The 18,625-nt window shown below is 35.8% G+C and overlaps 1 protein-coding gene across 1 annotated transcript in view; it reads right to left on the reverse strand.

Moving 5' to 3' along the window:
- ST13 (ST13 Hsp70 interacting protein) overlaps nucleotides 1-18,625 on the reverse strand; it is a 31,595-nt gene that overhangs the window by 6,710 nt on the left and 6,260 nt on the right. The window contains exons 3-9 of the mRNA XM_042947922.1: nucleotides 16,999-17,074; nucleotides 14,940-15,010; nucleotides 10,835-10,901; nucleotides 5,783-5,867; nucleotides 5,317-5,427; nucleotides 1,690-1,792; nucleotides 11-127 (exon numbers count right to left, since the gene is read on the reverse strand). Coding sequence (XP_042803856.1) covers nucleotides 11-127; nucleotides 1,690-1,792; nucleotides 5,317-5,427; nucleotides 5,783-5,867; nucleotides 10,835-10,901; nucleotides 14,940-15,010; nucleotides 16,999-17,074 — 630 coding nt within the window. The remainder of the gene's footprint in view (nucleotides 1-10; nucleotides 128-1,689; nucleotides 1,793-5,316; nucleotides 5,428-5,782; nucleotides 5,868-10,834; nucleotides 10,902-14,939; nucleotides 15,011-16,998; nucleotides 17,075-18,625) is intronic.

The following is an 18,625-nucleotide window of genomic DNA, read 5'->3' on the forward strand; positions in this document are numbered from 1 at the left end:
GAAACTTTACCCTCTGGGCTCTCTCATGTTCTTCCCGAGCCTTCTTAACCCTTTCTATTCTTTCTTTGATCTCTCGTTCTTCACGTTTTCGCTCATACTTTCTCCGATGTTCAGCAATTTTCTGGGCCTACGGAAAAAAAAAAACACACACACAGAAAAATGTTTCCTTTAAGAGCTGAGTAAGTGCAACCCAACCACCAGTTTCGTTAAAGAATCATTTTTCTTTGTGGAGAAGTGTTAAATTCAACACACAGTTCTGAATGACAGATTTACCTTGTAAGAAAATACCTTACATACTCAGACTTTAACAAGTCCACTGTGAAATAAAGGAAAGAGGATGAGATTCTAAGAAAGTTTATAAATTTCAAACAAGTAACTACTCAAGGATGACAATTAGGTTTCCAATTGCACAATTCTTGCCTGATGCTTGCCATGGCAAGGTAGAGACTGAGAATATACACACCAGTTATTTGTGACAGTCTAACTATACTTAAGTTTTCGCATCCATAAACTGAGGGGATGGTGGGCAGGAGAAGAGAAATACTTAAGTCTTATAGAATGCTGTAAAGATTAAGAGAAAATATACGTACCAGGCACTAGCACATAGCCTGGGCCAAATATTTGGAATCTATTATTTATTCAGAAAACAAATTTGAAGTCATATTCAATTGTTACTTCCGTTTGTTTATGATTATTTTTTAAGAATCTTGGGGTGCCTACATGGCTCAAGTGGTTAAGCATCTGACTTCAGCTCAGGTCATGATCTCACAGTTCCTGATTTCGAGCCCCATGTTGGGCATTGGGCTGACAGCTCAGAGCCTGGAGCCTGCTTCAGATTCTGTGTCTCCCTCTCCCTCTGTTCCTCCCCTGCTAGCACTCTGTCTCAAAAATAAATAAACATTAAAAAAAAAAAAATTAAAGAATCTCATGTTCTACGGGTGCCTGGGTGGCTCAGAAGGTACAGCATCTGATTCTTGATTTTGGCTCAGCTCATGATCCCCTGGGTCATGGGATCAAGCCCCATGTCAGGTTCCGTGCTGAGCATGGAGGTTGCTTAAGATTCTATCTCAAAAAAAATTAAAAATAAATAAAAATTAAAAATAAAAGCAGGCTCTGTGCTTATAGCAGAGGCCGATGCAGGGCTCGAACCCACGAACCATGATATCATGACCTGAGCTGAAGTCTGATATTTAACCCACTGAGCCACCTGGGCACCCCTTAAAAGAATTATCTTAACAATTGTCTTTTTAAAACACAATCATTTTAGTTTTTGGATTTGATATTATTTTTAAAAGGATGAAACTTGCTACTTCCACAAGGCCCTCAAGCTTTATACAGGGCTGCATATACCTACCATAAAAAGACCGGACACAACCTTGGGTCACATTTTACAGGTTTTCTATTTTTTTCCTTGCTATAAACTTGATGCCCCCTTTCCCATTTCTAATTTTCAGCCTATTGCAGGCATGCAAACCAAAGTAGCAGTTTGCTTTAATACAGCAAGAGAAATAAAGGCATGACAACCTAATGACATTTCCAGAGGTGAGCATAAACTTCAGTGATAACAGATGAAAACATCCAAATGTCTGTTTCTTTGTATGTTCCACAGGTAAATTATTGCAAGGGGCTGAGTACTAGAGCCACAGGGCATCACAGTTAACGACATTCCCTTTCTGTACTTTAACATACCCTTGGCTGAACTTCTTTCAACATTGCACTAGCATCTTCATCATAATCCAGTTTACAAGCAAGGGCAAGATCATGTGCTGCTTCTTCCCAATGGCCCAGAAGTCTGAAACAGATTAAATTCATTTTATACATATCCACTTATGTGGCATGGTGTCTTTCTTGTTAAAAAAAAAAAAGTTACCAAACAAATTTAAAATTAAATATCTGAAGTATAAATTTTCACAAACCAATTCAATTACCATGTTCTACTCTATAAAAACTTGCAAATTTAATTTCCTCTTTGGTAACTATAAAGCTGCTCTTCTAAAAGATACTTTAAACTTTAAAAAATTACTTTAATTCAAAATATTGTAAAATTTTTCAAATTATGTAGAGCTACAATTTTCAAATTTGAAATTCTGATTTCAACTCCTTAAAAATGGAATTAACATAATGTATATTTAGTATGCTATAAAGGCAGAAGAGAAACAATACATGTGTACACATTTTATTGACAGGAGAAACAAAAGATTGTGGGAGAAGGTAAGAATAGAGTAGAGGGGTAACAACAGAAATGACTTTTCTGGGTATACCTGTTAACTCAGTTTTGACTCTTTAAACACAGAAGGGTTTTATACATGCAAACTATGAAAATTAAAGACAGAAAAGACAGAAATAAAGTAACCCCAAAACCTGACCACAAACAGAGAAAAACAAACAAACAAACAAAAAACAGCTGTTTATCACACAGAGCATACAGCATACAGAAAAGTCAAATAACTTTTAAAACAGTATTTTGAGGGGCACCTGGGTGGCTCAGTTGGTGGGCGTCCAACTTTGACTCAGGTCATGAGTTCAAGCCCCGAGTCAGACTCTGCGCCAACAGCCCAGAGCCTGGAGTTTGCTTCAGATTCTGTGTCTCCCTCTCTCTCTGCCCCACCCCCACTTACACCCTCTGAAAAATAAACATTAAAAAAAAATTTTTTTAAACAGCATTTTGACTATGTATCTTAACTGGGATATATTCTAAGGATAAAAACTGCAACAGACACAAAAACTTTCAACTTTGCTTAGGGAGTATAAAATTGTTAAGGTAAGACTGTAAAAACAATTTTATGTATGTTATTGAATAACAAGTAAACACATTACAGATAAGGATTTTGAGTCTAAGAGAATAGTGTCAAAAATGCATGGTACAAAAACAGACATTCAGATCAATGGAACAGAATACAGAACCCAGAAATGGACCCACAAACATATGGCCAACTAATCTTTGAAAAAGCAGGAAAGAATATCCAACGGAATAAAGACAGTCTCTTCAGCAAGTGGTGCTGGGAAAACTGGACAGCGACATGCAGAAGAATGAACCTGGACCACTTTCTTACACCATCCACAAAAAGAAACTCAAAATGGATGAAAGACCTCAATGTAAGACAGGAAGCCATCAAAATCCTCAAGGAGAAATCAGGCAAAAACCTCTTTGATCTTGGCCGCAGCAACTTCTTACTCAACACGTCTCCAGAGGCAAGGGAAACAAAAGCAAAAATGAACTATTGGGACCTCATCAAAATAAAAAGCTTCTTCTGCACAGTGAAGGAAACAATCAGCAAAACTAAAAGGCAACTCACGGAATGGGAGAAGATATTTGCAAATGACATATCAGATAAAGGGTTAGTATCCAAAATCTATAAAGAACTTATCAAATTCAACATCCAAAAAACAAATAATCCAGTGAAGAAATGGGCAAAAGACATGAATAGACACTTCTCCAAAGAAGACATCCAGATGGCCAACCAGCACATGAAAAAATGCTCAACATCACCCATCATCAGGGAAATACAAATCAAAACCACAATGAGGTACCACCTCACACCTGTCAGAATGGCTAACATTCACAACTTGGGCAACAACAGATGTTGGCGAGGATGCAGAGAAAGAGGATCTCTTTTGCAATGCTGGTGGGAATGCAAACTGGTGCAGCCACTCTGGAAAACAGCATGGAGGTTCCTCAAAAAATTAAAAATACAACTACCCTACGACCCAGCAATTCCACTACTAGGTATTTATCCAAGGGATACAGGTGTGCTGTTTCGAAGGGACACATGCACCCAATGTTTATAGTAGCACTATCAACAATAGCCAAAGTATGGAAAGAGCCCAAATGTCCATCGATGGATGAATGGATAAAGATGTGGGGTGTGTGTGTGTCTGTGTGTGTATACATACACACACATACATATATACATATACACACATACATACATATATACAATGGAGTATCACTTGGCAATCAAAAAGAATGAAATCTTGCCATTTGCAACAATGTGGGTGGAACTGGAGGGTATTATGCTAAGTGAAATTAGTCAGGGAAAGACAAATATATGACTTCACTCATATGAGGACTTTAAGATAGAAAACAGATAAACGTAAGGGAAGGGAAGCAAAAATAATATAAAAACAGGGAGGGGGACAAAACATAAGAGACTCTTAAACATGGAGAACAAACAGAGGGTTGCTGGAGGGGTTGTGGGAGGGGAGATGGGATAAATGCATAAGGGGCATTAAGGAATCTACTCCTGAAATCATTGTTGCACTATATGCTAACTTGGATGTAAATTTAAAAAATAAATTTTAAAAACGCAAAATAAAAGGGAAAACATTTAATATTGAATTTTAATTGAAAATATCAGTATAAACTCAAGGTTTCAAAACTTTTTTCCTTAAAATCATTATTTAAAAAATGTTTTTCTAACTCTGTTCAAATGAAATGACAGAAATAATGCTATCCCAGAGGCAATGAACATATTTAGTGGCCAAACTTTACTTTCTGTAAACATTATCCTCACAAAAATGAACCCTAGTTTCTTGGAGAAATGGTTTCTTCTGAGTCTAGGACAAGCAAAACAGGAGATGAGCCCATGCTACCTTGTACCATAAAGCAAAGAAATGCTCAAAGATTACTGGGCTCTCAAGAGGATCAACAGCAATACATGAACTTTTTGACTCCCAGAGCACTAATTCTAATCTTTTACCTTTATCTTTGACGTGCATCTTCATAATCACCAGAGCTTTTTTGAGTACCTAATACAGTTGTCCCATGCATATCCATTTTCATTCCCATCCACACTTGGAGTACAACACCCTTCTAATCCACATAAGATGTAAATGTCATTGGACATCTCATCCCCAAGCCACAAATACTCACTTGTATAACATTAAGTTTTGCTTCCAGGAAATGATGACTAATCTAGGATAAATTCACTTCTTTATTTTCCCCTTTTTCTGATTTTCAGGTGACCTGTAAGTAACTAAAGTAGTTTGAGGCTAAGGAATTCCTCCTTCTACAACATATTGTTTAACGTTAGGTTACAGAATTAAAAGAAAATTTGTAAGGCCATGTTCTTTTTTAGAAATAATTTTGATCCTTACCTTAAATTTGACTACATGTAGTCAAAAACTGTAAAACAATGGTTTTCTTTGAAGAAATAAAATGAATTTTTATTTGTTCCTTATAGTCCCTCAATTATTATCGAGCACATATTATCTTGAAATTAAATCCTTAGGCAACTTCGTTTTGCTTTAAAGGCATATTAAAACATCAGATTTAAATTTTAGAAGTTCTGAAAATAATGAAATTCCATTATTTACCGGTGTGCTTTCCCTCGCCACTTGTAAGGCTGAGCTGAATCAGGATTTATTTCAATAGCTCTGTCACAGTCTCGGATGGCAGCATTTGGCTTCTGTAATTTGATGAAGACACTAAAAAAGAAGTGTAACATTAAAAAGTATTTATTTTGGGGCGCCTGGTTGGCTCGGTCAGTTGAGCGTCTGACTCTTGATTTCGGTTCAAGTCATGATCTCACAGTTGTGAGATCAAGCCCCACGTTGGGCTCTGTGCTGAGAGTGGAGCCTGCTTTGGATTCTCTCCTCTCTCCCTTTCTCTGCCCCTCCCCTGCGCATGGGCATGCTCTCTCAAAAGAAACAAACATTAAAAAAAAGTATTCATTTCGAACAATAACACCTTTGAGATAGTCACAGAAGCAATTCTATTGAAATCAATGAGCAGGAATTATTCACAGCAGAAAGGGATGCTTTTTTTGTTTAGACCTCTCACCTGGCTCTCTTGGCATACAGAATGGCCAAGCGAGGATTCAGCTTGATGGCATCCGTGAACAAGTCAATGGCTTTCTGTAGTTCACCTAAAGTAAAACAGGTTGAGAAATAAAGAATATCTCCCATTCTTAGTAGGACTCATGAGTTTTTTTTAAAGAAAAAAAATAAAAGGATAAAATTAAACTTACAAAGAAAAAAGTACTCATACTAAATTTACAGGGTTGATTAAAAATACTATTTGAATTCACAGGAATGATATAAAAATTCAAGAAAACCAGAACTCATGCAAAGTCCTTAACTCACATTTTAAATTCATTTACTGTGTATCCTATTCACATAGTTAGCTTCTTTGTGTATTAGTGCCTTCAGTGAAGTCATTCAACAAATAAAACATACTATACAATTAGAATAAGTCTTTACACAAAGTTTAATTTTGGGGCATAGGAAACATGGGGAGGGAAGACAAACACAGAGTTTTAAAGGTAATGTCACAGTTCACTTTGGAAAATACATTTACCCAGCTAGTAAATGTGTAAAGAAAGAACTTTAACAGAACTCCTAAACAATGCAGAAGAATGTGGAATGTCATCAGTTACTACTGCAGATGTCTATGACAAATTATTACGCTTGGAGGTCTAATAAGTAATTCACAGCTACCATGTTCAAAACTGAACTGTTAACTCTGACCCCATCTCTAAAATCCACTTCTCTAAAAATAAATAAATAAATAAATAAATAAATAAAAATAAAATCCATTTCTCATCCTTATATTACCAACTAAATATGTGGTTCTTTCATTCACTCTAGTTTAGAGGTCAGCAAACTTTTCTGGAAAGGGCCACATAAAAATTATTTTTGCAATCATCAACTATTCAATTCTGCTGTTGTAGTTGCAGACAACACATAAACAAATGCATGTAGTTATGTTGTTCCATTACATTTTTATAAAAATAGGAGGCTATAGTTTGGCTAATTCGTCATCTACCTCATGCCCCAAATCTTGGGAGTCATTCTCAACTCCCCAATCTAAAACTGTTTTTACTGATTGCTATGACAAAAAAGTAAGAACTGTAGAAAAACAGATGTGGAACGGGAAATGAGGATGGCAGTGTTCAATATGAATCCAAGATTCGAAAAGCTATTTAGTGCCCAAATATATACATCGCTTATTAGTAAACAAATATTACGTAAGAATAAGATTAAATATATTTTTTCAATTTGTGTATACGATTTTCCAATCACTAACTTGTTATGACACAGATACTTATTAAATTATTTGGACCTAACTACATTATAAATGGAACTCTTAGCCATTTCTTTTGGCCTAAAAGGTATGTTCAAGTCATGACAGTAAGGACACTAGGAACAGAGAAAGTCTGAGACTCTTTGCCCTAATCCAAGCCATCATCATTAGCCACTTGGATTATCAAATATGACTTGATTTCTTGCATTCCCTCTGTAGTATCATGACAATGCACTTTATATCTGCTGTGAGGAGCCGGAGAACCCCATCTTCTGTGCTCAAGGATACACTTCACAAGCGGCTCCCAGCTAATGTTAATGACTAAATAACAGCAAGGACACCAAGACTGGCCCATTATTGTGAGACTGTTAACTCCTCTATTGGACAACTCTGGCTTGCCAAGACGTTTTAGAAACACACCCATAGAGGATTGTGTTTCTCTCCCACACAGGGATAAACACACAACTCTCTCACTGCCTTCCAAACTCCTCTGGCTCTCCCCACTCCCATTTTCCCTCTCAGGTATTTTCTTAGAATTCTGGCACATCAACACATTTTGGCTTCTTCTTCTACAATGAACATACCCTTATCTGCCCCTATAACCTCATTTACATAAAAGAGCAAGAATAATCCTTTTCAAAAGTAAATACATCTCACAATGAAGCTCTCCTACTCAAAAACAAAAACCCCTACCCACAACACCTCAATAGCTTCCCAATCATCCTTAAGGATAAAATTGTTAAGTCCTTAGTCTAACCTACGAAGTGTAGTGATCTATCTTCCCCACCACCTTCCCACCACCCATCTCCCACTACTCCAAAGCGCTTCTATGACCTCAACTCCATCTGCCATTCTTACCCCTTCACTTGCCTCGCTCCAGCTACAAGGCCCTTCTGTTATGCTCTCCCAGTTAGCCTCTGTACTTGTTCTTCACCTGTCTCAAAGGCTCTTCCTCACATTGCTTACTCACTTCATTATACTTTTCTGACCACCCTTTGCAAAATATAGCTTTCATCAGTGACTATTTTTTTTACTCAGCTCTATTTTTCTTCATCACGCTTATTACCACCCAACATTAAATTACAATTTGGTTTTGTTCCCCAGTAATATATGAGGTTCAAAGGAAAAAAACGTGGTCTCTTTTGTTTTTCTCACTGTATATCTAGCATCTAAAACACTGCCTAGGGCGCCTGGGTGGCTCAGTTGGTTGAGGGTCTGACTTCAGCTCAGGTCATCTCACGGTTTGTGAGTTTGAGCCCAGTGTCGGGCTCTGTCCTGACAGCTCAGAGTCTGGAACCTGCTTCGGATCCTGTGACTCCCTCTCTCTTTGCCACTCCGACGCTCGCCCTCTGTCTCTCAAAAATGAGTAAATATAAAATAATCTTAAAAATAAAAAATAAAACACTGACTAGAGGGGTGCCTGGGCGGCCCACTCTGTTGAGCGTGTGACTTCAGCTCAGGTCATAATATCTCAAGGCTAGTGGGTTCAAGTCCCCAATCAGGCTTTGCACTAAAAGCACAGAGCCTGCTTCAGATTCTCTATCTCCCTCTCTCTCTGCCCCTCCCCCACTCATGCTCATTCTCTCAAAAATAAATATTAAGAAAATAAAATAAAAACACTGCCTAGAACATGCTAAGCTTTAAATATATTAAACAGAAAAGCGTAATAAAAGTAACATAATAACGTGACAGCTAAAAACACTTACTAAGATCTTAAATTCAGTAAGAATACTGACACTTTAGAAATACCAGTAACTTGGGGAGCCTGGGTGGCTCAGTTGGTTGAGGGTCTGACTTCAGCTCAGGTCATGATCTCACGGTTCGTGAGTTTGAGCCCCGCATCGGGCTCACTGCTGTCAGCTTAGAGTCCACTTCGGATCCTATGTCCCCATCTCTCTCTGCCCCTCCCCTGCTCATGCTTTCTCTCAAAAATGAATAAACATAAAAAAAAAAAAATACCAGTACCTTAATAAGAATGGTACCAGATACTATTCTAGGCATAATACACATATTTATTCCTCAATATACTATGTAGGTACATTATCCTTATCGTACAAAGGAGGAAACAGAAGCAGAGACAAAGAGTAACTTCTCTAAGTTTGCCTAGCTAGTAAGTGCCAGAACTGGGATTCAAAACCCAGGCACTCTGGCTTCCTAAGTTCAGTGTTTAATTATATTCCTGTCTCTCCAACCCCACGCAGGGCCTGAATCTACAATCCCAGGCTTAGAATACTAATGTTTTATCCCTCTAAGATATACTATAAAATTACATTTATTCTAAAACTAGAACTAGGTTAAATTTACACATGAATACAGCTTGGAAAGAAATGTGGAAAAACAAGAACATGACTTATCAGGTAGTGGCAGCAGCTTCATTTTATTAAAAATTGCTAAGGCAATAATAAGAAAACAAATTTAAGAAATATAAAACAATATGCCAAAATAAGTGACAAAAATAATAAATGAATTGGTATCATGGCACAGTAAGATCCTGCACAAGTCAAAACCCTTCTGCGACCTCAGATTATTCATTAACCTGTAAAATGGGAGTAGTATGAGGTTTTAATGAAATAATGCACATTAAATACAATAAAACTGTCAGGTAGGTAGAAAGCACAAAATAAATGTTGGATAAATAGACATTAGGTAGTAGTAAAATTAAAAGATTAGTGTGGAAAAGGAGTGGTCAGGAAGAGAAGTGGCTGAGATCAATTGATGGGTATGAATTAAAGCAGAAATAGGTGAAGAAGAGCTTTAGAGAGAAGCAGCAGAGCACAAGTGTAGGAACATTCTAGGACAGCAAGGTCTGGCTGTAATGAGAGGTTAATATTCAAAAAGAAGAGAACAAGGCTGGGAAGGCAAAATATGGGATCTGACTCTAGCAGGTTTAATGCCTTGATGAAGATCTTCAGAGAGTGTGCAAAAAGCTAGTCAGAGGTTACAAGCAAAGGAATTTGTGGAAATAAAAAGCGGTTCTAAGAAAGAATAATCTAGGGACAGTGAACAGAAAGCAATAAAGGAACTAGACATTTAAGGTAGGCAAATTATTGAGGCTAATGCAATGGCATAAACATGTGAAAATGACCTAAACTAAGAAGGTGGTGAGATCACACAAAAAAGAAAGCGAATACATTTGCCAACTTGGAATAGCAATCAACGCTAAACTCCTCAAGTTCGGTCATCTTCTAATTCTACAGGCGGAAGTCCAAACGCACTCCAGCAACAGACAGCAACAGCTCCACCACAATGGCATTGTGGCACACTAACACACAGCTATGGAAGGGTCTGCATAGTACCCAAGAAATGATTTGTTTTTATAAATCATAACTGATTAAATATTATGCTTAATACTACCAGCACTCTCCCACTTTGAAAGGATTTTCTGAAGAGGATCTAACATGCAAAGATTAGAATAAGAATGTTATTATCCTATGGACATCATTTGCCAAGGGTGTTGCTGTGTCAAAAGTTAAGAGCCACTGTGCTGCTACTACTACCCTTTTTTTTTTTTTTTTAAGACTTTTGCCTCTTCTCAGTATAGAAACACAAGGATATAGCTGGTAAAGGAGTCTTTGAGTCACAGAAAGATGCGTCCAATGCCCTGAGGCAAGGTAATTGATACCTGAGTGGTTTCAGCCTCTTCATCAAAGGGGAAGGGGTGGGTAGAGAATAGGACGCTTACTTTCTTCTCCAGTACAAGATACTCAGCAAATTTAAGTTCCCTTCCACTGTTCCACTATTTTAACAGCTGCTGCAGGGAAAAAGAGAATATATAGAAATATAGCAAAGACGAAAAAAAAAATCACTCACCATCATTTAGGGCATCAATGGCAGCCACTTTTTTATCATTTGCCTGATCCATCATTTCCTCGGTTATCTAGGGGGAAATCGTAGGTCAACTTAGAAGTAACAGAGAAAGCAAAGAGAAGGAAGCAGCTTGGGCTTTCTTAGGGATGGGGAGATATAACCCTCATTTTCACTCATTCTTCTCTTGTTTCCAGGGAACAAAGAGGATAACTATGGTAAGTGTTTAGTAAGAAATTACACAGGATGAGCTTTAATCTTTCATAATGAACAATAAATTGCACTCCCTACCTTTACTTTAGACATCACCTTTGTGTCCCTCCATCCCAACCAACCTAAGCAAGATGTTCCTGCCCTGGTCTTATCAACTCCTTTCTAGTTATTCACAAATACTAAAACTCAATCTCCTCATAAAGATGTAACTAAGTCCTGTTATACTTGAATTTTAAGTGAAATGTCTCATCCTTTTGTTCGAACAAAGACCTACAGAGTACCTATACTGTACAGAATACAAGATGTTGACAGTACAATGATCATTAGTAACAAAAACTTATAGCAAACATCCTACCTAAATGGAAAATGGTTATTTCTTTTAAAAAAGGCAAAAAGATTCATTCCACCATTAACCACTGTGTAAAATATTACTGCTGCTGGCTAGTTCATTAAGAAAATAACTTGACAGGTTTAAGAATTGGAAGGAAACACCAAGCTGTCTTCATATTTAACTAGAAAACCCAATAGAACTGACAGGTTGTTAGATCTACTAAGACAATTCAATAAAGTCCTTAGAAACACAGAAACAACATAAAAAAATAAGAGTTCCTCCACATCAGCAAAAATCAATTACAAAACTGGACAGAACAGGATACCATTCTAAGAACATGTAAGACTTTCAAGGGGAGAAAAAGTAAAATTCTATTAAAGAACACAAGATGTATACCATGTTCATGGGGAAAAAAAAAAATTTTTTTTAAAGTAGGCTACACGCCGAGCACGGCGCCCAACATGGGGCTTGAACTTATGACACTGAGATTAAGACCTGAGCTGAGATCAAGAGTCAGAGGCTTAACTGACTGAGCCACCCAGGTGCCCCAAGAAAAAATTTTTTGAATACTTCAACCGAACCGCAAGTTACTCAGTAAATTCAAAGTAATTCCAACAAAAACTCCTACAAGTTTAAAAATCTTTTTCAAACAAAGAACAAAAAAGAACAAAGACACACTTTACCAGATAGTCAGACATCCTACAAATCCAGAATAATTAAAAAAGAAAAAAAAGACAACTCAGTTTATGGCAACATGGTACACATAAAACCCTGAATAAATGTAAAAGTCATCTTTGACATAAGAATGTAGAAATCCTCAAAGAACAAGATTAAATGAAGACTTGAAATCCAGTAAGGTAGCCAAGTACTCCATCTGCTTTCACCCCTTCAGCAGGTGTCAAACCTGGTGATCTCACAATTCTGTTTTTGAAGGTAGTGGACACATGAAAGAAAATCTAGATTCAGGTGAAGAGAATACATGTTGTCTAATCAGATACCCTCCAATAAATCTGGAATCCCACCCACATGCCTATACCTGCAAGAATAGCAAACCCAAAATAAATTGGTCCCAATGAAAGGAACAGCCAAGTAGAAAGAAAAAGAAACTCCCCTGTAAACTTATAATGATAAGCCAGAGTTTCTGGTGGAATTCACATTACTTGTATAGTTACACAAACAACAGAAAAACCATGCTGAGATTTTAAAGTGGTCCTTGACTTGGTACCTCCAATCCAGAGTCTTGATGGAAGCAAACACTTCCCTCTTTGGAGGAATACACCTTCTACCCAGGCCCCAAAAACTTTTCCACAGGTGAAATGTCAAAGAACTCATGGTCAAGATATCAACACATAAGTACACACAGTCAAAATATCCACACACACACAAACCATCCACAAATAAATGAGCAAGAGTCAGGAAAAGTAAAAGAATAAGGCCAGTAAGAGTTTGATAAAGATTTTAATGTGTTTAAGAAAACAGAGGCACATTTTGAAAATGAGTAAGGAAAAAGTGACTTATAAATAACCAAGTGTACTTCAAAATGAATCAAAGCAAAACATAAAGATGAAAAACACAAGCATTCAAATTCAAACATCAACAGCATACATCATTCAGCAGTGATAAAGAGATGAAACTTAATAGTGAAAAAATCTAATACATATCTAACTAGGGCTCCAGAATGACAGTAGAGAGAATGGGGAAGAGGCGATATTTGAAAGGTATTAGTTGGAATGTTCCAGAACTAAGAAAGTTAACCCTAGAATTTAAAATCCCCAACAGGGGCCCCCGGGTGGCTCAGTCGATCAACTGTCCAACTTTGGCTCAGATTGTGATCTCACAGTTCACAAGTTCAAGTCCCATGTCGGTCTCTGTGCTGACAGCTCAGAGCCTGGAGTCTGCTTCAGATTCTGCGTCTCCCTCTCTCTCTGCCCCTCCCTCACTTTCTCTCTCTCAAAATAAAAGCATTAGAAAACTTTTTTTAAATGCCCAATATATCCCAAGTAGCACAAATGAAGTATTATAAACCTAAATACCTGAAAGTGACACGACATCATCAATAAATAAAATCCATAATTTAAAAAATTCCTTTTACAAAGAATGACAAAAAGTACCTATATTTGTTCTTAAAGATGCACACAGCTTTACGGAGAAAATGCTAAAAAATTACTTAAAAACATTAGAAAAGACCTAAAAAATTAGATACAGATTCATGGGTAGTTAATCTCAATAGTGAACTGTATCTTCTCCTAACTTGATTTAGATTTAATGCAATTCTAAATCAATTAGATTTGGGGTGGGGGGATGACACTTGATAATATTCTAAAATTTATATGGAAAAAGAAAGGCCAACAAAACAGCCAAAATATTCCTAGACCGCTGGGGGTCCTTACCCTAAGGTTAAGGTAAGACAATGTGTCATCAGCACACAGAAAAAAATTAGACAAGAACACAGCACCAGAAGTGGCTCACACTACATGAAACAGTGCATTTTGGCACTGGTGGGGAAAGAAATTCTTTAATAGCGCTGACAGGTAGATTAAAGGTGAAAGGTTAACATAAAGTTTTCAAAAGGGAAAAATATATTACAGTAATTATAACCTTGAGATAATAAAGCATGATATATAAGAGAATTATCAATTTAAGAGAAAAGATTGTTTGTTAAAACATAAAAAATACAAGTCACAAACTAGCAGAAAATATGTAAAATACATATAAATGACAAATTGTTAGTCTCTAGAATATAAAATTAACTATAAATCGGTATGAAAAAGGCAAACCAGAAGAAAAATGGGAAAAGTCAAAATAGGACTTCACAAATACCTGTGAATGAATGACTAATAAACATTAGAACATGCTCAACTTTATTAGAAATCAGAAAAACTCCAATTGAAAGCCACAAGGGCATACCATTTCATACCTGGCAGAGATGAAATCTGATAGTATCAAGTGTTGGCGAGGAAATGGACCAAGCTTCTAAACCACAATTACTGTATTTCAGTGTTTCTCAAGCCTTTCTCATTATCAAACCCCAAAGAACCATTTGAGACATTTTTTAATACTCCCCCACTCCATTTTAATACCACACAGATATACCACATGTATGTTATGACCCTCTGGAAGACCACTAACCATTGTAATATGTAAGTTTTTTTTTTTGTAAGCTCCCCTCCAAAGAACCAATTTTCACCACCTTGAGGGTAACACTGTACCCGTTGTGACAAAATCACTTTGGAAGCCAATTTAATATTAGATATCCCATTAATAAGTAATTCCATTTGTAAATGTAAATGTTAGGTGAACTTAAAGAGCAGTCAAACCAGATGCAAATTGAAAAAGCAGATAAACGACAAATAACAAAGATTTCAAAGATTGTTAGAGTATGATTACAAATAATGGGAATTTCTACAAATGTTTTAAGTACTAAAATAAAATGCTTTCCTAAATGCCTTAAGTTAGAGAAAGATTTAGCATGTGATTTTCCTGGCAGAATTACATCATAAAAGTCACTGCGATAGGTGGGACCTTTACATTCCTTATGACAAGCAGAAAATAAGCCACTGGACTCACCTCTACATTTTCATCTCCCATTTCTTGAGGGGCATCAGTATCTGGTTCAATCACACCTTCATTGTCAATTTCTGCCAAAGTTAAAAAAATGATAGTAAGACCTGTGATGCCCCACATAGCAGCCACCAGCCACATAAGACTGTTAAAAACTAATGAACTATGGCTACTGCAACTGATAAGCTAAGTATTTTACTTTATGTTAATTTATTTAAACATATTAGGGAAATAAAAATATTTCCTTATTAAATACTACTGTATTGTTTTGTTAAAATTATATTTCATTTTAACTGTTGCATCACCAGAGGTATTTATCATTATCTTATCCTAGAAATGTCGGCAAGTGCACAGTTTCTAGTATTACACACACACTCCACTGACTTTGTGTCAAAATGATTCCATTCAAATATTTTATTCTACACATCAATGTACTCTAATGTTTTAAAAAATATTTTATGCAGATAGCACAAATTATAATAATGATGTAAATCATAACGAAGTATTTACTTTTTAAATAAATTTTAATTTTAAAATAAAGGCACCCTGCTAATGCAGACTCAAATGCCAAAGCTAGCACTATAACCAAAACAGTAAATAAGAGGTATGTCATAGATTTCATGACAACTGTAATTTGTTACAGCAAAGCAAAACAAAACAAAATAACTGCTCTATATAAAAAACTTTTCAAAATAATGGGCATTAAGAGACATTTTTAGCAAACAGAGCAAATTTAATGTTTCCTGTTGTCAAAAAAGAATGAAACTGAAATTAGCTACCTGAAGTCAGAATTATCTCAAACAAAAACATTTTAGTCAATTTTTAATGGTAACTGAGCCTGTCACTTTGCCTAATCATAAAACAGCTTAATTAATACAAAAAAAAAGAAAAAAAAAAAGAAGGAAAAGCTTTTGGATGAAGTTGGTTAAGACATTATTATACTAATGGAAATTTTTAGAAAATTACAAGACTAAAAAAGATATTTCACAAAAAGTGAAAGATCTTCAACTAAGCCTCCAAACAAGAAGCCCTTTCTAACAGTACCAAAGTTCACTTGGTTCAAAATTTGAAAAATTACAAGTACTCTTCTTTAGCTTTTAGACAGATTCTATGAGTTAGGAGACTGCCCATTTAGTATCTGGGATATGTGTTTATAGTTTCAAAGGACTTCCAAATTTAGGAAGAGACTTTTTGTCAGTTTGCAGCCTAAAAAAAAAGCCCAAACAGAAAAAACCAAACTAATGGCATATCATCTCTTCTAAAAGGAACAAGTTTTATCAGTGTGTGTACAAGTACAAATAGGAAAATAATTTTTTGGTATTTGATTCAGTTATTGAAAAACTTAAAAACAATTTTTATCTTATCACTGGATCTTATCAAAAAAAATTTTTTAAGTTCATTTATTTTTGAGAAAGACAGAGACAGTGTAAGCAGGGAAAGGAAAGAGAGAGAGGGGGAGAGAATCCCAAATAGGCTCCATGCTGTTAGCAGAGCCTGATGCAGAACTCAACTCATTAAACTGTGAAATCCTGACCTGAGCCAAAGGCTTAACCAACTGAGCCACCCAGGGGCCCTTGGAAAACTTTTACCAAAAACAAAAAAACAAAAAACAAAGGGGGGGGGGAACTTTTACATATATTTAAAATTTGGGTATGTTACCCAACTTTTTCAACTACAAATTTCATTAAATTTGAATATAGATCAAATATTTCCAAGAAAAATATAACCTCTAATATCTGCATTGAAATGTGCTGTAAAGATAAAAATACACTCTGGATTTCGAGACGTCGTATGATAAAAAGGAAGATATTTCACTAATAATTTCTCCATATTGATTACATGTTAAAATGCTAACACTTTAGGTTTGTTAATTTAGATACATTTATTTGAATTTCATCTGTTTACTTTTTAATTTTTTTTAAATGGCTACTAAAAATTTCATTTCATATGTAGCTCAGCTACATTACATTTCTATTAGATAGCCCTGATTTAGTCCATTTAGTAAAAATCAGCACCGGATCTTATCATGAGGTTATCAAATACAAACTAACTACTACCTCCTCACCTAGATCACTTTCCTCACTTGATGGTTCGTCTGTCTTTATGTTTTCCTCCGCCTTCTTACTATCTGTTTTTTCTTCCTAGCAAAGGGAAGGCAAACAACGCTTTCAGTATTTAATAACACACCCAATATATACACACTAATTTATAAAAACTTATATGTAAACTGTTCACATCCGTTGTTATTTCAGTTGTTAATGCTCCCTTTCTTGTTCTGTTTTGGTAAACTTTAGTTCTGTTTTCATTTCTTTTTAAATCAAATATAGGTCCAATCCTTCATCCAAACATTTTAGACGAGTTTTAGAATTTAAAAAATACTGCGTTATAGAAGCTAATACAAATGCATATCCCACAGTTATGTTACACCCTCAACAGGCACTGTGGTCCACAACTCTCCATAATCAACACATTACTTCTGCAAAAGAAAGTCTGAGCATTCATAATAAGTGGGATAAAGACTATAAATAGCCTCACATCTGTTTAGATTATGCCTTACACCCAAACAAACTTACTAAAAATCTTCACAATTTCAAGGGTTTTTGAGTTTGGAATTCCAAATAAGGAGCAATGGAACTATAATACACAAATGATGAGAATTCAAAGAATTTCAAAGTGCACATGACGAAAACCAAATTTCTTTCCCATTCTGTAAGTAACCGCTGTGATTTCTGGCATATCCCATTAGATATTCTCAATGCATATATATAAGACAGCTCTGCACTTTGACCTTTCCATTTAATGATGCTGTGTATCGTAGGCAATAGATCACAATCAGCACACCCCGGTCTATTCATACAATTGTATTAGTAAAATTACATAACCAGTTATTTAGGTTTCTCTTTGTAATTCTTAAAAATTGGAATCAAAGCCCTACCTTATTACAAAATATATGTTGAGACTACCATATGCAAGGTGTCAGATGCTTTAGCATATACACTGAATAAGACCAGTTAGAATTCCAAATCAGAATATTTTGTCACAAAAATATTTTAGCAGAAATAGATTAAATATAATTTTGTCTTCATACACGTTTACCACATGGTAAAATATCCTATTTCGGTATCCTACCAAAAGTATCCTATCAGAAACTACTAAACTCACAAATGATTCCTCTAAAAAAAGAGTAACTACTTTGAAGGCTTTTGCCGAAGTTCTCTTATATCACTTGTTCAAAGACAGAACTTCTGATTTCATATCTAAATAGATAAACCTTGTTTAAGGTTCTAAATGATAAAATAAATTTTCTTATCAACTTCTAATCAGTAAACTTGGGGATTTTAGACATAAAAGCCCAAAATAGGAGAAATAAGAATTCTGAAGGAAGCATTCTTAAGAGTATACCCACCCCCATCACTAAATTTCAGCTACTGCCAAACTCCTCCTGATTTTACTCACCTTTTTGGCAAATATGTTAAAGCAACATCATGACTCATAACTTAGAAATATCCCTGAGGTGGTATGGCAGAAAAACTTAAGAACTACTGATTTGGGCTATTTTTCATTTATTTTGCAAGTATTAATTAAGTACCCACAATACACAAAACCCTGTGCTACGTGCTAACCATAGAATGACGATGAAGACTACAAAATGCATACAATCACAGAGCTTACCACCCACAGGTCATGCATAT

The sequence above is a fragment of the Panthera leo genome, chromosome B4 (genome assembly GCF_018350215.1).
Source record: "Panthera leo isolate Ple1 chromosome B4, P.leo_Ple1_pat1.1, whole genome shotgun sequence".
NCBI classification, from domain to species: domain Eukaryota; kingdom Metazoa; phylum Chordata; class Mammalia; order Carnivora; family Felidae; genus Panthera; species Panthera leo.